General features: G+C 39.1%; 1 protein-coding gene across 1 annotated transcript in view; it reads right to left on the reverse strand.

Annotated features, from left to right (window-relative positions):
- The window catches only part of LOC137296507 (guanylate cyclase soluble subunit beta-2-like), a 37,656-nt gene extending 24,804 nt beyond the window's left edge, over nucleotides 1-12,852 (reverse strand). Inside the window, exons 1-4 of the mRNA XM_067828310.1 lie at nucleotides 12,787-12,852; nucleotides 12,350-12,423; nucleotides 7,269-7,369; nucleotides 2,377-2,560 (exon numbers count right to left, since the gene is read on the reverse strand). Of these exons, the coding sequence (XP_067684411.1) occupies nucleotides 2,377-2,560; nucleotides 7,269-7,369; nucleotides 12,350-12,423; nucleotides 12,787-12,852 (425 nt within the window). The remainder of the gene's footprint in view (nucleotides 1-2,376; nucleotides 2,561-7,268; nucleotides 7,370-12,349; nucleotides 12,424-12,786) is intronic.
- Nucleotides 12,853-14,585: the final 1,733 nt, after the last annotated feature.

Raw genomic sequence — 14,585 nt, forward strand, 5'->3', positions numbered from 1 at the left:
CCATGATCAACAGCATGAACTTATAGGATATTAACCGAGCTTCCCCTTTCATATCAAGTTTATGTCCCGAGTGAAATAATTTTGGTTTGTCACGAGCTTTAGAAGGGGAACGAGATTTGTATCCTATTTATTACCCACGTCCTAAAAAGTGAAAATATCGTTAAAATAAAGCAATGTTTTGCTTTCCTATCTGGAACAATGTAACGCGGATTAATACAACATATTGGTGACTGGAATGTCAACCGCTTCACTCCAGGAAAACGTACGTTGCGTAGAGGCAATGTATTTCCTATACGTGGCCTAATCACAAGAGAATAAACAAATTAAGACAGAATCAAGTCGTAATCAAAATTTAATTCTTTTCAGCTGAGGATTTGTTTTCAAAAGCAATAATGTAATTCATCAAAACATTTGCGAAGTGTAAATATTTTGAACTTGACTACGTGACCTAAATCTAGCCTGAACGTTAGTCGGCCCAGAAAATTCTGGGGAGCATTTAGTTGGGAGCGGCAAACTCAACAGCAAAGATGAATGTGAATAACAGGGAACTGTATGTCTCAATTAGTTGAGCTTAATGTTCTTCATCGGAGGACGAGTTACTGTAAATAATTCAGCGACGCTTTGCGCAGGATGCCAGTGACGCCTTCTCATCGCGACTTGGAATTCCCACTTGTCGAGATTCGATGTTTATGTTGAAAACTCCACCGAAAATTGGGTCTGAAAACACAGCCTACAACCTCGAACGAAGACGATTTCAAGCCTATTGTGTTCAGATTCTGGGAAGTGCTTTACCGCGGGAGGCATGTCAGTGACAATATGTTTTTTGCGGGAGGACGCGAATGGATGCGGTTGACAGTGGCAGTGATAGAGATACAAGAGCGTCGCTCGTCTTTTTGATGTTGTGTGTTACTGTGTTGTCCTGACAACATACACGCAGAAGGTATCCAATCTCTTGATAGCATTCACAACTCTTCCAACCAATTGTCCGTCAATTTTGACGAAATCAATAACTTTTACGGGCGACGCCATATTTGTTAACACTCATGAGAGGCCTACTAAATGTATTTGTTTACGTATTTTTATAGATTGTTCTATTCCGTTTTTATTACAGAGACGTGAGTTATCATAGATTTGAAAATAATGGTTGTAAGCACAATAAATGAAATAAATTTTATCTAATTCCATAGAAATGTTTTCGTTTTACAAATTACATGCTCTCAGGTGTGAAAACTTGAATGAAAGTCATGAATGGAATGAGTGATGAAAGTAGTACCAGTAATGTCAAAGATCACCTATTAGCCAATCAAATCACTCGAAGGTGTTATGACACATATGTGTCATAACACTTTGTTATGAAACACCTTTACGAAGTACCACGTGGGTAATAAATCGGTTTACACAACTGGGACACGATGGCATGTGTCAACCAAGTAAGCCTAACGTTACAAGTGGCATAAAGCAGAGAGCAAGAATGGCTGAAGATCTATTCTAACCTATATCTTCGTAGTGTTTTTCATTAACAGAAAATATATACTTCAAGAAAGATACTATTTGGTTCGTTAGTTGCTATTTGTAATCAGGGGAACCATTGTAAATGATGTTCTGTACATTTCTCCTAATTAGGCTCAGAACACAGTCACACTTTGTCACAATCACATGACGCACTTTGAGTAGATTAATGTAGAAAGCTGTAAATCGCCCATTGATTTACCGAAGACTGCCTAAAAGGAAGGCTACGTGCTAATGTACCATGCAAGCACATTTCTGACCTGGAAGACCATTCTTTATGAGCATTTATATGCATAATACCTCCATTGAAAATCTAGACAGCGAAAGGCGATTATTTTTAAAGAATTAAATATGAGCATACAAATTGTTGACACATTTTACCGTGGGATAGAGTGAACTATTTTATATATTTCATTTCATGATGGATAGATGTTTCATGTTGCATTTAATTTATTATATACTTGACATTTTAATTTTTAACATTTGGTTCCTTTTGATTCCTTCTGGTCCAAATTTTCACGAATGTCCACATGAAAGAACATTGACTCAGTTTTCTACGGGCATTCCTTTAGATCTTAATTTAGATACAGTCAAACTTTAAAGAATGATTTGTTAGATAATTTATGTACCCTCATATAAGGAATGTACATATCATATATGTATCATCTTAGTTCATCTTTCATAAAATCAATTTAAATGGACCTGCTGTATTTACAGTGTAGAATAAAACATGCCTTGGTGATTCGTTATGGCTTTTCATGTACTGATATCTTCCAATCACTTGTTGATGTATTGCTGTTTATTATTCGTTAAAGCGCGTTTGGGTTTGAACCTCCAGGTGGCTCAGCCACAGTTGTACCTACTCACCTAAAGGATGGCGCCTCTATGTTCTTGTAGCTGAGAGCCAGTAGGGAGTGGAGCGAGTCAAGGTTCTGGATGAAGCTTTTCATGTCTCCTCCTAGTGTCTTCAGCATCTTGTCGTAGCCATGGCGAAGACAGTAGATGACGAAGTAATCGCCAAACGCCTCCAAGACTGCCTCCAAAGACAGATCTGACAGACAGATGAAGTGATACTGGAATACAGTTCTTTGGGCTGAAGTCTTTACTAATTTAAATTAATTTACAACTACGACTTCCGTCGTGACTACTTCTAGTACTGCAACTATTGATACTAAAGTACAGTCGGAAGTAGGAAAACACTGTTCTTAGGCTGTTACTCTGTATCCCTAATTTATCAAATTTACACAGTTGCAAATGCCTCGAAATAACTCACATCGGCCTAACTGGGTAATCAGTGGGATGCGTTGTGTTGTGTCCAGAAAATCATGTTTACTCGTAAAAGCCGAAAAAAATACGAATAGCTGCTGACAATAGATCAGACTATAGATGGCAATTAGGTCGTTCAGCCAGGTATGATGACGGACCGTCCACTCACCTGTCATGAAACGCATATGCTGCCTTCAGTCACAAGGGCTCATCTCAAAGAAATTTTATGCTTTCTCATGTGCGTTGAATATGTCTCATCTATTGATTAACATCTCACGTATCTTTCTTTTATAAAGTTTGTGTTGAGAGATGTAAAAGTGTGTCATGCCCACAGAAATACTTAAATCGGTCATCGTATCAAATGTCCCAAATATTTAGGTGTCATGACCCCCGAATGATAGACAGGACTTGATATTATTCGAAATTGTTATGACATGCCATTTACCGTTTACCCTAAGGATTATCTTTTCTCAGCTGATATCTCTATCCCTCTATCCTGACCCCAACCACTGTTGTCTGTGACACCTCGTCCTGACACATCGTTTGAGGGGACCTCTCCTACCTGTCTCTTTTCATAGCGACAGTGAGACTCCTTGGCAGCTACATCCTTAATAGTTTCAGTATTAAAATTATTATTTTTTACGCCAGCTATCGTTTATCTCAGTGCATTCAACTGCATGCATACACAATGAAGCTGAGTTTAAGTTTATGGTGGGCATTTAAAAAGGCTCCATTGTCATACAGTATCATCGCACACTATTTTTCATAGAGTCATGGTCTGTTATAAATAAGATTCTGAAGCATTGATCACATCTGTACTCCTTAGTAAAGTCCTTTTTTTCTACGTTTTCTATCTCCCTACCACTGAGCCTGTAGTTACGCCGAACTTTGTGTAACAGATATTCCACTTTCATGTATTAACTACATAAATTTTAGATATAAATGCGAAAAAGAAAAAAATACATTTTTCTCTATTTCCGACAGTACTTTGATACTAATTCCCGACCCGTGAAGGTCCGGGATAGAATAGGTCTTCGGCAACCCATGCTTGCTATAAAAGGTGACTCTGCTTGACTTAAGAGGCAACTAACGGGATCGGGTGGTCAGGCTCGCTGACTTGGTTGGCACGTGTCATCAGTTCTCATTTAAGCAGATCGATGCTCATGCTGTTGATCACTAGACTGTCTGATCCAGACTTGATTACTGACAGACCGCCGCCATATGGCTGGAATATTGCTGAGTGCAACGTAACACTAAACTCACTCACTCACTCAATACTAATTCCTACTGTGCCATTTTTCTGCCGCTTCGGCTACTCCTAGATTAGTGCTCCTATTAGAACTACCACGACTACATTGTTGCAATTACCAGCAACAGTAGATCCGACGGTTAGGACTGATCCTCCGCAACCAATGCTTGTAAGAAACGACTAACGAGATCGGCTGGACAGATTCGCTGACATGGTTGACACATGTCATCATATCCCAACTGCTTAGATCGATGCTCATGATCTAGGCTCGATTAAGTAGAGACCGCCGCCATAAATTCACTCACTCACTCACTCACTTACCAACAAGACCACTGGTGCTACTACTACTCCTACATCGCCTACTACAACAAGGGCTACTAATAATAACACTAAGAGTCCATTACATAATGGCCCCAGTTTGAGTGAAAATTACATTTTTGAGACATTCGCTCACTGACGCCAATGTTCATAGTATCGATCACTTGTTTGCACAAACGGAACTTGTACAGGAAATCGTAACAAAGAATAAACTAATTTTCGGGTATCAAAAGTTACGAAAATGTAACTATTTCTATGTATAGATATAAACTAAGCGACAAAAAACAGAAATAGTTCATTCCGCCCTTCCATCATTGACTCCATCTCCACGTTAAAATATTCATATGTGTTTTCAAACTATGTTCCATTGTCCCCAACTGCAAGAGTGAGTCATTTACTTCTGTACTGTTTGATCATGCATAGAAGTATCAGATGAAAATTGTGTGATGTTATTTCATAATCACACAATCTATTCGATGTGTATTACTTTCTGTCTGAAATGTGAGAATTTATACACTGGCTTGCAATTATGAGCGAAATGTTCCAGCTTGGATTTACAGCGGGCGAGTTAGTTTTACGCTGTTTCTACAATATTCCAGTAACATCACGGCGGGGGACTCCAGAAATGAGCTTGAATCACTGTACCCACGTGGGGCATCGAACCGTGGTCTTCAATGTTACCAGCAAACGCCTTAACCACTAGGGTACCCCACCGAAGCCTTGGATTTAGAAAGAAGGAGTTAACGTTATGACTTATATTACAATATTGTCATAAGGCGGTTCTGAATGCCCACAGCAGTTAGACTATCTGTTAACTTTGTTCGGTTTGGATGACATTGCAAATACTAACATCTCTAAACCAACGTCCACGAAAACATACTTAACTGCTTTAATCAATCCGCGCTGATATACAACAAATATTTGCTATATTCAGATGCCGTGGTCTTGGATTATGAATATTTACCAAAGAAGACAAATTCGTCGGTGTTTAATCAACAGATAAGACGCGTGGTTAATGGCATCAATATTGAATTTATCAATCTCAGTCATTATTATTCAGAACATACTTCCTGAAGGCCAGAGTGACACTGGAGCAAGTATGTTAGTTTTGCCCTGTAGATAACCAGGGCACTAGCAGAACGTATTGCTAATGCCTGGGACCTCCACATCCCCATGCAATCAGCTCTCAGGGCAAAGGGTCCCCAAAGACAATGAATATGCATATATTTGACAGCGACATCTCTATCTCACCCCTGTTTTAAAGTCATGTCACACTTCTGCCCTAAAACGGCTTCAGGAAGAGAGTGTGTAAATCGATCCTTATGCATTTCCAAAAGAAGTCTGTTTGACAGGGTCCGTAGTTGATGGATGGGGGTCAACGATATGGCAGTGTAATTTGAAGGAAAGTAATGACAATGTGTGGTTTATTTGAGCAGGAAGATGTGATGTTTGAAAAAGATGATGGAATCAGACGGCCGAGACATTAGAAAAGTTTGAGACTGTTTTAGTCAGTGAGCGAGTGAGTGAATTTACGCCGCTTTTACCTATTTTCCAGTGATATCACAGCGGGGCACTAGGAATAGGCTTCACACATTCTGCCTATGTGGAGAATCAAATCCGTGTTTAGCGTGACGTGCGAACAATTAGTCACTAGTCTACCCCACCGCCCCCAAGGCGGTAATCGCAAGAATGAGCGAACAAGAAGAGAGTTCTACTGCTTATATGTCAGAAACATCAGCTGAACGACCCAATCTGGAGTAAAAGAGGTAAAAAATGCAAACTGGGGTTCGAACCCACAGTTATGTGTTCCTTTGCACCGGGAATGGTCACTCGTTTCTCAAACCACATCAAACCTCTCGTTTCTGAATATAAGCCCCTGCTTCTGTCTGGTGTCAAGCTCACTTGTCAAAAACCCTATTATCCGTATAACCGCCCCGTGTTTGTTTCAAAGCGGCATGAACCACAGCAAGCTCACTCACTCAAATTACTGTCACTCATATGTTTACAAAGGCTGGGGTGGTGTGGTACCATATCAGATAAAGCGTTCGCTCGTCAAGTCGAAGAGCCGGGTTCGATTCTTCACATGGATATAATGCGCGAAGCCCATTTTTGGTGTCCTCCGATATTCCTGGAATATTGCTAGAACCGGTGAAAACTAAACTCACAGATCTTCACAGTAATATTCAATTAATCATGTCACTTTTCTGTTTATGGGACATGAAGACGCAATTGCATATGTGACATACAATTCTACCAGGACTATAGTAAATCGTGGATTGTGATTGGTTAACCAAAGTCATCCACAGGTATTTAATCACGTTATATATTTCTAATTTTTCGACATAGTATGTATTGTTTTTGAGCCTTAATAGCACGGTTAAGGTAGAATAGAGATAAACCTTGTGTGCTGGGAATTAGAGGTATATAACGAAGTTATAATGTTTAAATGTTTAAAGAGCTGTTATAATTTCGTTATGTACCTCTGATTTTCCAAAACAGCATGTTTACCTCCTAACTATTCATGAGATTGATTCGTGTTTATGTAAAACAGAAAAGCTGGAAGATCATATTATTTTTTCCATGTATCTCTGTAAGGAGATGGTTTTCGTCAAGAATCGTGTAGATCCTTACTGGCATCATCGTTGTTAACGCGGCACTCGACAATATTCCGGCTATGTGGCGGCGGCCTGCAAATAATCGAGTGTATACGATGCAATCCAGTGATCAACAGTTTGAGCACCGATCACCCCCAAATTGTATACAATGACATATGTCAACCAGGTTTGCTTGCGAGCCTGACCATCCGATCCCGGGTTGCTGAAGACCTATTGTTACCCGGATGTTCACGGGTCTCTTTCCATGGTTTGGGGGAAACAGTTCTAAGATGAACAGTTACGACATGTTGAGTCGTATAATGGAATCTCACCTAGTACTGTAGACACTGCTCCGATGAGTTGGAAGGTGAGCTTGTCTTCGTAGCGGTAGAAGACTAAGAAATGGTCGTGTTCATCAAGCCCAGATTCCTCCCTGCAACAAATATGGGTTGATATCAGATCAGATTTCCTCATGTCGTATAATGCTTGTATGGTAGCACTGAGGGGCCATGTAGAGGAGTGAAACCAGTGGCTTATAGTTCACACGAGATGCTCACGCGTGCGTTCGATGAAAGGGACATGAAGAGATTGGTTTGGCTTGGTTGTTGTTTAAGGCCGCACTCTTCAATATACGGGTGCGGTCTGTCTAATCGAATCTGGACCGGACAATCCAGAGATCAACAGCATGGGCATCAATCTACGCCATGGGGGATAAGATGACTCGTGTTAACCAGGTCAGCGAGTCTGACCACCCTTCCCCCTTAGTCGCCTCCTACGACAAGCATGGGCTACTGAAGAGCAATTCTAACCCAGATCCTCACGGTTCGGCGTGAATAGAAGGGGGATAATATATATCGTCAATACGAAATACATAAATGTTCATACGATATTGTACACAATGCACATCAAATGAAGAGCAATGATTCGGGAAAATAGATATTAGATACTGTGCTCAAGAAACATGTTAGTGTGCACAAGCTGTAATAAAGCGAGCGAATACATCACTTATACCGCAACCGGAAACTGTCCAATCTATCTGCAAACTACGGAAGTGCCGAAGGATTATGAAAAGGAGATAAATATTATATATCGTGCAGATCCTAAGCATTCACGAGGCGTAACAAACACAAAAGATAGTTCATATCGTGCATACGGAATACCGAAGTGCTAACTACACAATCTAGAAACGGGACACATAAAAGCGTGCCGAGCGCACGTGCTTCCGTGCACTGAGAAGAAGTGTTGTCATTATCCGTTTGACACCGTATTGCAATACCACCTTCCAATTGCTCATTTATATGGTTTCAACTCTGGTATCCATTTTTTTAGGCCCAGTGGAATTTGTTCCAGCGAAGAATCGGGATTCTGTGGAATTGATCTTTCATATTTATTCAGTTCCGTCAAGACAACCTTTGCAAACTGCCGTACACAAATAAAATGCCATTAAACCGCCACAAAATAGATTGCAATAATACACAGATGTTGCTCAGAAGTACATTTGTGGCAGCAAATTTCAGCGCAGATGTAATTACTAAATTGACTGCCGCCGATGAAAATGAGAGTCGATGAATTAAAATAATAACGACTTAATAGAAATGACCATTATCAACAATAATTAGGACGGGAACTAACGATAACATCATACATCACAACTTCTGTATCTGTAATCTTTTCAAAGAATCCAAACTTTCAGAAATCGTGTTTTTCCTATTTTACTCAAAAGCCTTTCTTTGAAGAATCATGCATCATGTACCACTGCTAATTAGATTATATTATCTCAACCGTTGCTCTGAAGGGCCTTTGTGGGATAGCCAGTTTCAAAGCAGATGTATTTGCTTAATTGAATGCCCTCGGTCAAATGAGATACTGATACATTTAAATAATAAAAACTATGGAAAGTGATTATGATAAAAATAATAAGGACGACATATGATAAGGAACATCACTTCTCTCTCTGAATCACAGGAAAAGCTGCAAAATTTCAGAAAATGTTTTTTCCTATTTAACATTGTACGAGGTATTAAATATTCATTCATTGTTTGTGTGTAGCAACAATCTGTGTTATTATAATCTCATGAATGTTGAGATTCATTTATACTTTTGAACAAGAATTTCCTTATAATCCGAAACGAACCCTGCCAAATATCTTTTACCAATAACTTTTCCCTGTTTTCTTCCTCATCTCGACAGCCTGGAAAAAAGTCCGTTACGGTTAAAACGACATTGCGTAATGATCGTGTGAGTTGAGATCTGAAATTTGCACTTCGGCTAATTTGAGTGTTATAACATTAAGTGTTCAAAGTATCAATACATTAGTGTAAGTCATGTAAGTGATTCTTTTGAGACAGTTATGGTGTCCCGAATGTGTATGTTTTCGAGTCCGGTCAAGACAACCTGGTACGTCTTATAAGAAAATGATTCATAAGACAAAAGTGCATTTTAGGCAAAAGAATTGTCTTATTTCAATAATCAAATATTATTTTATCCTATTTTTGATTGGAATACAGAAATGTAAAACCCGTAATTTGATAATACATTATGTATGCATGCATGTGATTATTAATCGGCAACCTTACATTTAAAAACTTTCTCTTCAAAACTGAATATTACTTTTGGATTATGTCCACACTGCAACATTCGTATTCCCCCGAATATTTAGACCTCAAATCGAGTAGTTTTCTTACACCCACTTGTTTCTCAGGCGTGAGAGACAACCTCTTACATTAGATTGACTTTACGTATTTCCAAGATAATCCGTCACCGACTAAACCTGTAGGGATTGTTATCAATAGTCATACGCGACATTGATCGCCTAAAAACAATCCACATTTGAACAGTTGGAACCAGAGCTTTGAATGCGTTCTATTTTCCATTTTGAGATAAAGGCATTTCGGCCCTTCTTTCCTAATACAGAATACAAGGAATATATTGAATATGGAAAAAATCAAATTCGATCGGGACAAAACGCAAATACCATCGGCGGGATCAGAGCTAAACCAAAAAGTACATATCTTAGGTAAAGGCTGAACAGACAACATAAAAAACCAAGCACTTGCTTACTCCGTAAAACCCTCCCACCTATACACATTGTACGTCCTGAATACGTGTTTCGTTATATCTCTTCCAAGGAAATAGTAATACGACTCCCTTTTCCAAATGTGTATTCTCTATGTGTGCCTGACTACATATGAATCAGCACCTTCGACATTTTTTTAGAGACACTGAGTAGTCAACACAATGTGAAGATAGTGGATGTCTCGAGTTACACAGTTGTTTATGTTTAATTTCTTGTCCAGTTTTACAGCCCCTTTCAGACATCTTTCCAAAGCTACTGAAGTAATACAGGTATCAATCATTACCAAGGTTGTCGATCTGATCTAGAGCATTGGCTGGAGAAGAACCCAATCATTGACTCGAGTCTCCGACCAGCACCGGAATTGGCACTCCGGTGTCACATTACGGCTTAATTGGAATTGTCATGGGATTATGAACAGCTTTTGACCACTGAATGGACATCTTGTGACCAGTCTTTGTGTAGCCACGAGTGACCCATGTGTCAATATTAGGCAATAAATTACCGTTTCTATTGGATTCAGAGAAAGTGGACTGTTTCACGCCTGAGAGAACAATCTTTGTCCACCGTTAACCTAATGAGGTTCGCTACAACGCTCCGGCGCTTCCTTATTCCCTGTAACATGATTCTGCAAGATTTATACATCTACATTGAACAAGAAGAATCTAAATGCTGAATAATCTATTAGTGCTTCCGGAGCCAAGTGGTTTCTTCAAGAGGATGCCACTGGCGGACCGTCATGAGCAATTCTTGCGTTTCGGTCAATATCAAAAGCTTGTTCGTCTGATAGTGAGTGATTAATACGAGATAAGCCGGTTGAAACTAATGGATTTTTGGCCGCGTGGCTAGTCTCTGTGACGGCGGAGCTTTCTGAAGCATCCTTATTCAATACATCTTGAAGAAATATGTCAGATGATACATACATTGTGTCATGTTCACGTTACGGCGTTGACGTTAATCGCTCGTCTATAGCTTGCTAGTTATACATTACGCTGATATAATCCCTCTGATTAACGCCTATGTGCGAATTTATGTAACGTTCCTTGGATAAGCAAGATATTCTCGTGCACCACCATCTTGCAGGTTCAGCTGGTGAGAACTGATTTCAGATGATGTTGATATGCAGTGTTTTTGTGAATAATGACAGACTCTGAATTATCACTAGTCCAGCAGTATAGTTAACGTTATGTTGCGTTAAGTTGCCTAAAACATCGTGCTGCTGTGTCGTGATGATGATGATGATGATGATAATGATGATGATAATGATGACGATGATGCAGAGCATATCATTATCATTATCATCATCATCATCACAACATCACCCTCATCACCACAGTCACCATCGTCATCATCATCATGCACGTAAATCAATTTACGCTCAACACAAAGGGCAGACAGTTTGCATCTTTTTTCCCGAATCAACGGATTTTCTGAGCTCCCTGGGGAGTATATACCTGGTTCGAATCTCCACCAGTATCATCAGAAAGAAGCTGTGGTTTTATCCGATCAGAATCCAGGAACGTCTGACGTGGTACGGGCTCCGAGCAACGTGAACGCATTTTTTGAACTTCAAGGATCGTATGAAAGTCGTTATCTTCTACTCGTTACCCACGGCGTAGGCGAGGAGTATCACCACGAGATTACCCATGCAGCCACATGGTTTGATGATGGCTCAGTAACAGTGTGGGGATGCTTTTATCGTGTGACTACAAGTTGGATCTTATTACAGTACCAGGTCACTGAATGGTCACTCGCGAGACACTGTGATAACCACCCCCTTGCCTGTTGTCCGATATTCATGAATGACAGCGTTACACCTCAACGCCATCAAAACAATTTACCATGGTCCACAAGAGGCTCCGATCTGAAGCTCATCGAAGATCTTTCCTCGCCACAACCACGCTTATATATTCTAACCATCAGAAGTTACTTACTACATACTAGCCAGTTTTCACCGACTCTCATAATTTATTGAACTCTTGACGCACCTTTTCAACGTTACGAATTTGTTTTACAAAACATCAGTTCATGTGTAAATAGCATCAACAGTATGGAATGTTTTGCAAAATCTAATTAAGAATAGCTGGCGGAAGTAAGTGGCTGTATTTACAGTAGTGACTCTAAACTTTTAATGGGTAGTATAGAAGTATGTTCAATATGCATCAGACATTTTACCTGACCTGTGGATAAGTATGCATTGACATGTTCATCCCAAATCCCCGACGGCTTAACATACATTACATGCAACCGTATGTGAACCATTACACACTTTAAATGGATCATATCTATTCCACTATTATCTGGAAAACTATGATCAGAGAGCGCGCAATATGTACTTACAGAACTTTCTGCCATATTTCCTTGCTAAATTTCTCCTGTAGCAATTCTCGAACCACACAATGGATCTGCCCGTACTGGAACAAAGAAACAGAAAATTACTTTATGTAAAATACAATTATGCATCATTTTATTATGTTTACGTATTGTTAAGACACAGTACTCCGAAACATACAAGCTGACGTTTAAAGCCTAATGGAGAAATATCGGGAACATACTGGTTGTATACATCAACACCAGCGTATTTTAATCTTCATGGAGTGACAGAGCCTGATAAGGAATGACATGGAAAAAACATTACTTTGGAATGCACTTTGAGAAGATAGCGTGGTGAGGCCAGATACCCTCACTCCTTTCACAAACACCCTTGTTGTCATGGATGTTCATACGAGTTCATGCAGGTAGCAAACGTACTGTAAGTCCCTATTATCGTCATTTACCTTTAGTTGTTGTAGCTTTACAGCCTGTTGTATATTACCCAGTTCTATTACAGAAGAGTAGGCCATCGGCTCAAACTACGTAGATTTCATTGTACGTGGCAAAGCATGGTATGTAGAGAATAAACTGATAATTGGAACATCTTAGATGCATTGCATGAACGATAAAGCTAACTACAATATTGTACAATCTGATGATGACATTAGAAGTTTTAGTTTAGCTATATTTGGATTGATACAATAGGTTTTAGGTAAATGGTTCAGCGGAGCTGTTTGCATTAGAATCCCACGATTAGATAATGGTATTCATCACAATATAAACTTCACCGCATTGTAAACATGATCTATCATTTCAATCTATATTATATACCTTTCAATTTCAATACGTAACCGGTGTGGAAAAATCCTAACGGAGCCAGTGCTTCATCAAACTCTGATGCTAATTATATTTAAATACGGTTCCCAAGAAAATCTTATTATGAGGTAAGAAAACGACATAGATTTGCTACCATTTTGAAGGCAACTATGCCAATTCTATTTATGAATACTTCTAAGCCGACTCACATATTCAGATAAAAACGATGTAGGAGAATTCACAAATTGCTATTCCCAAACAAAACCAAGAGCCAAACCGTACAACAGATCTCGACACTGAGAAGTTCAGTTAATTTTTCGTGATCGGAAGACTTTAACAAATTTATATTGTATAATTTTATGGTTGTATTATACAACAGTTTTACCTCAAAATCTGTGATACTCGGAGATTGAGCTTACCATAATATTTCATTATTTTTGCCACGATAAGGATGAAATATTGCCAATGCAAAAACACACATTCACGTTTTAGGTGAATGAATGAATGAATGAATGAATGAATGAATGAATGAATGAAAAAAAAAAACAGTTCGTTGCATCAGTCAGTTCGTCAAAAACGTTTATTTAGTGTAAATATGTTTTACAGCTATATTGTAATTTACCAGACAGATAAGTTTTCGAGGGATAACTAAGACCGGATATTCTCGGGGGTTGTCGGTGTGTGGTCAGAGCGTTTGCTGGTGATGTCCAAGTGATACTCATTGTTGGAGTCCACGTCGTGAAACAACACCAACGTGCGGACAAATAATAATGTTTTGTTATAGTAACATTATGTAACAATGTGTTTGAGCAGTGTTTTTGTTTGTTTGTTTGCTTTGTTTGTTTGGGTTTTTTCACTTACTTGTTTGTTTTTTAGCGACAAATATCTGTGAACATGTTGGTCCACGCGCGTTAGGTATTTTAAATCTAACTGCATAAATGGGATACGAATTTGTTACTCGTTTCATTGTGTCATATTCAGGAATATTAGCAGAACTTACATTAGTACTCTCACCGATACATTCAGCTTTATTTTTTAAACAAACCATATCATGTTAGCGAACGGTCCGTCGCTTGAAAATTAGTCTCAAATAACTGTTCTTCCTATTTTCCGAAATGTTTAGCGATAGTAAGTTAGATAGAGCATTTGCATCTTCAGCAACACAAGCTGATCATAAAGGATGACTAGGAAGATCTGGTGGTCAGGTCCAATGTTGGACGCATGCGGTATCCCTCTTGATTAGACCAAAGCTCATCATGGCAATCACTTGGCTGTATGGACCAGTTTAACCAGTTGTACACAGCGTCTGACGATGGAATTATCTTAAGTACACAACAAGCAAAACAAAATCATTTTTTCCCGCTTTATAATGATCACAAGGCGACTTGGTACCATACTAGTCACAGAGGCCAGGTTATAATGGTAAACTGTGTCAAGTGTATGAAGT

Source organism: Haliotis asinina, chromosome 9 (assembly GCF_037392515.1).
Source record: "Haliotis asinina isolate JCU_RB_2024 chromosome 9, JCU_Hal_asi_v2, whole genome shotgun sequence".
NCBI classification, from domain to species: Eukaryota; Metazoa; Mollusca; class Gastropoda; order Lepetellida; family Haliotidae; genus Haliotis; species Haliotis asinina.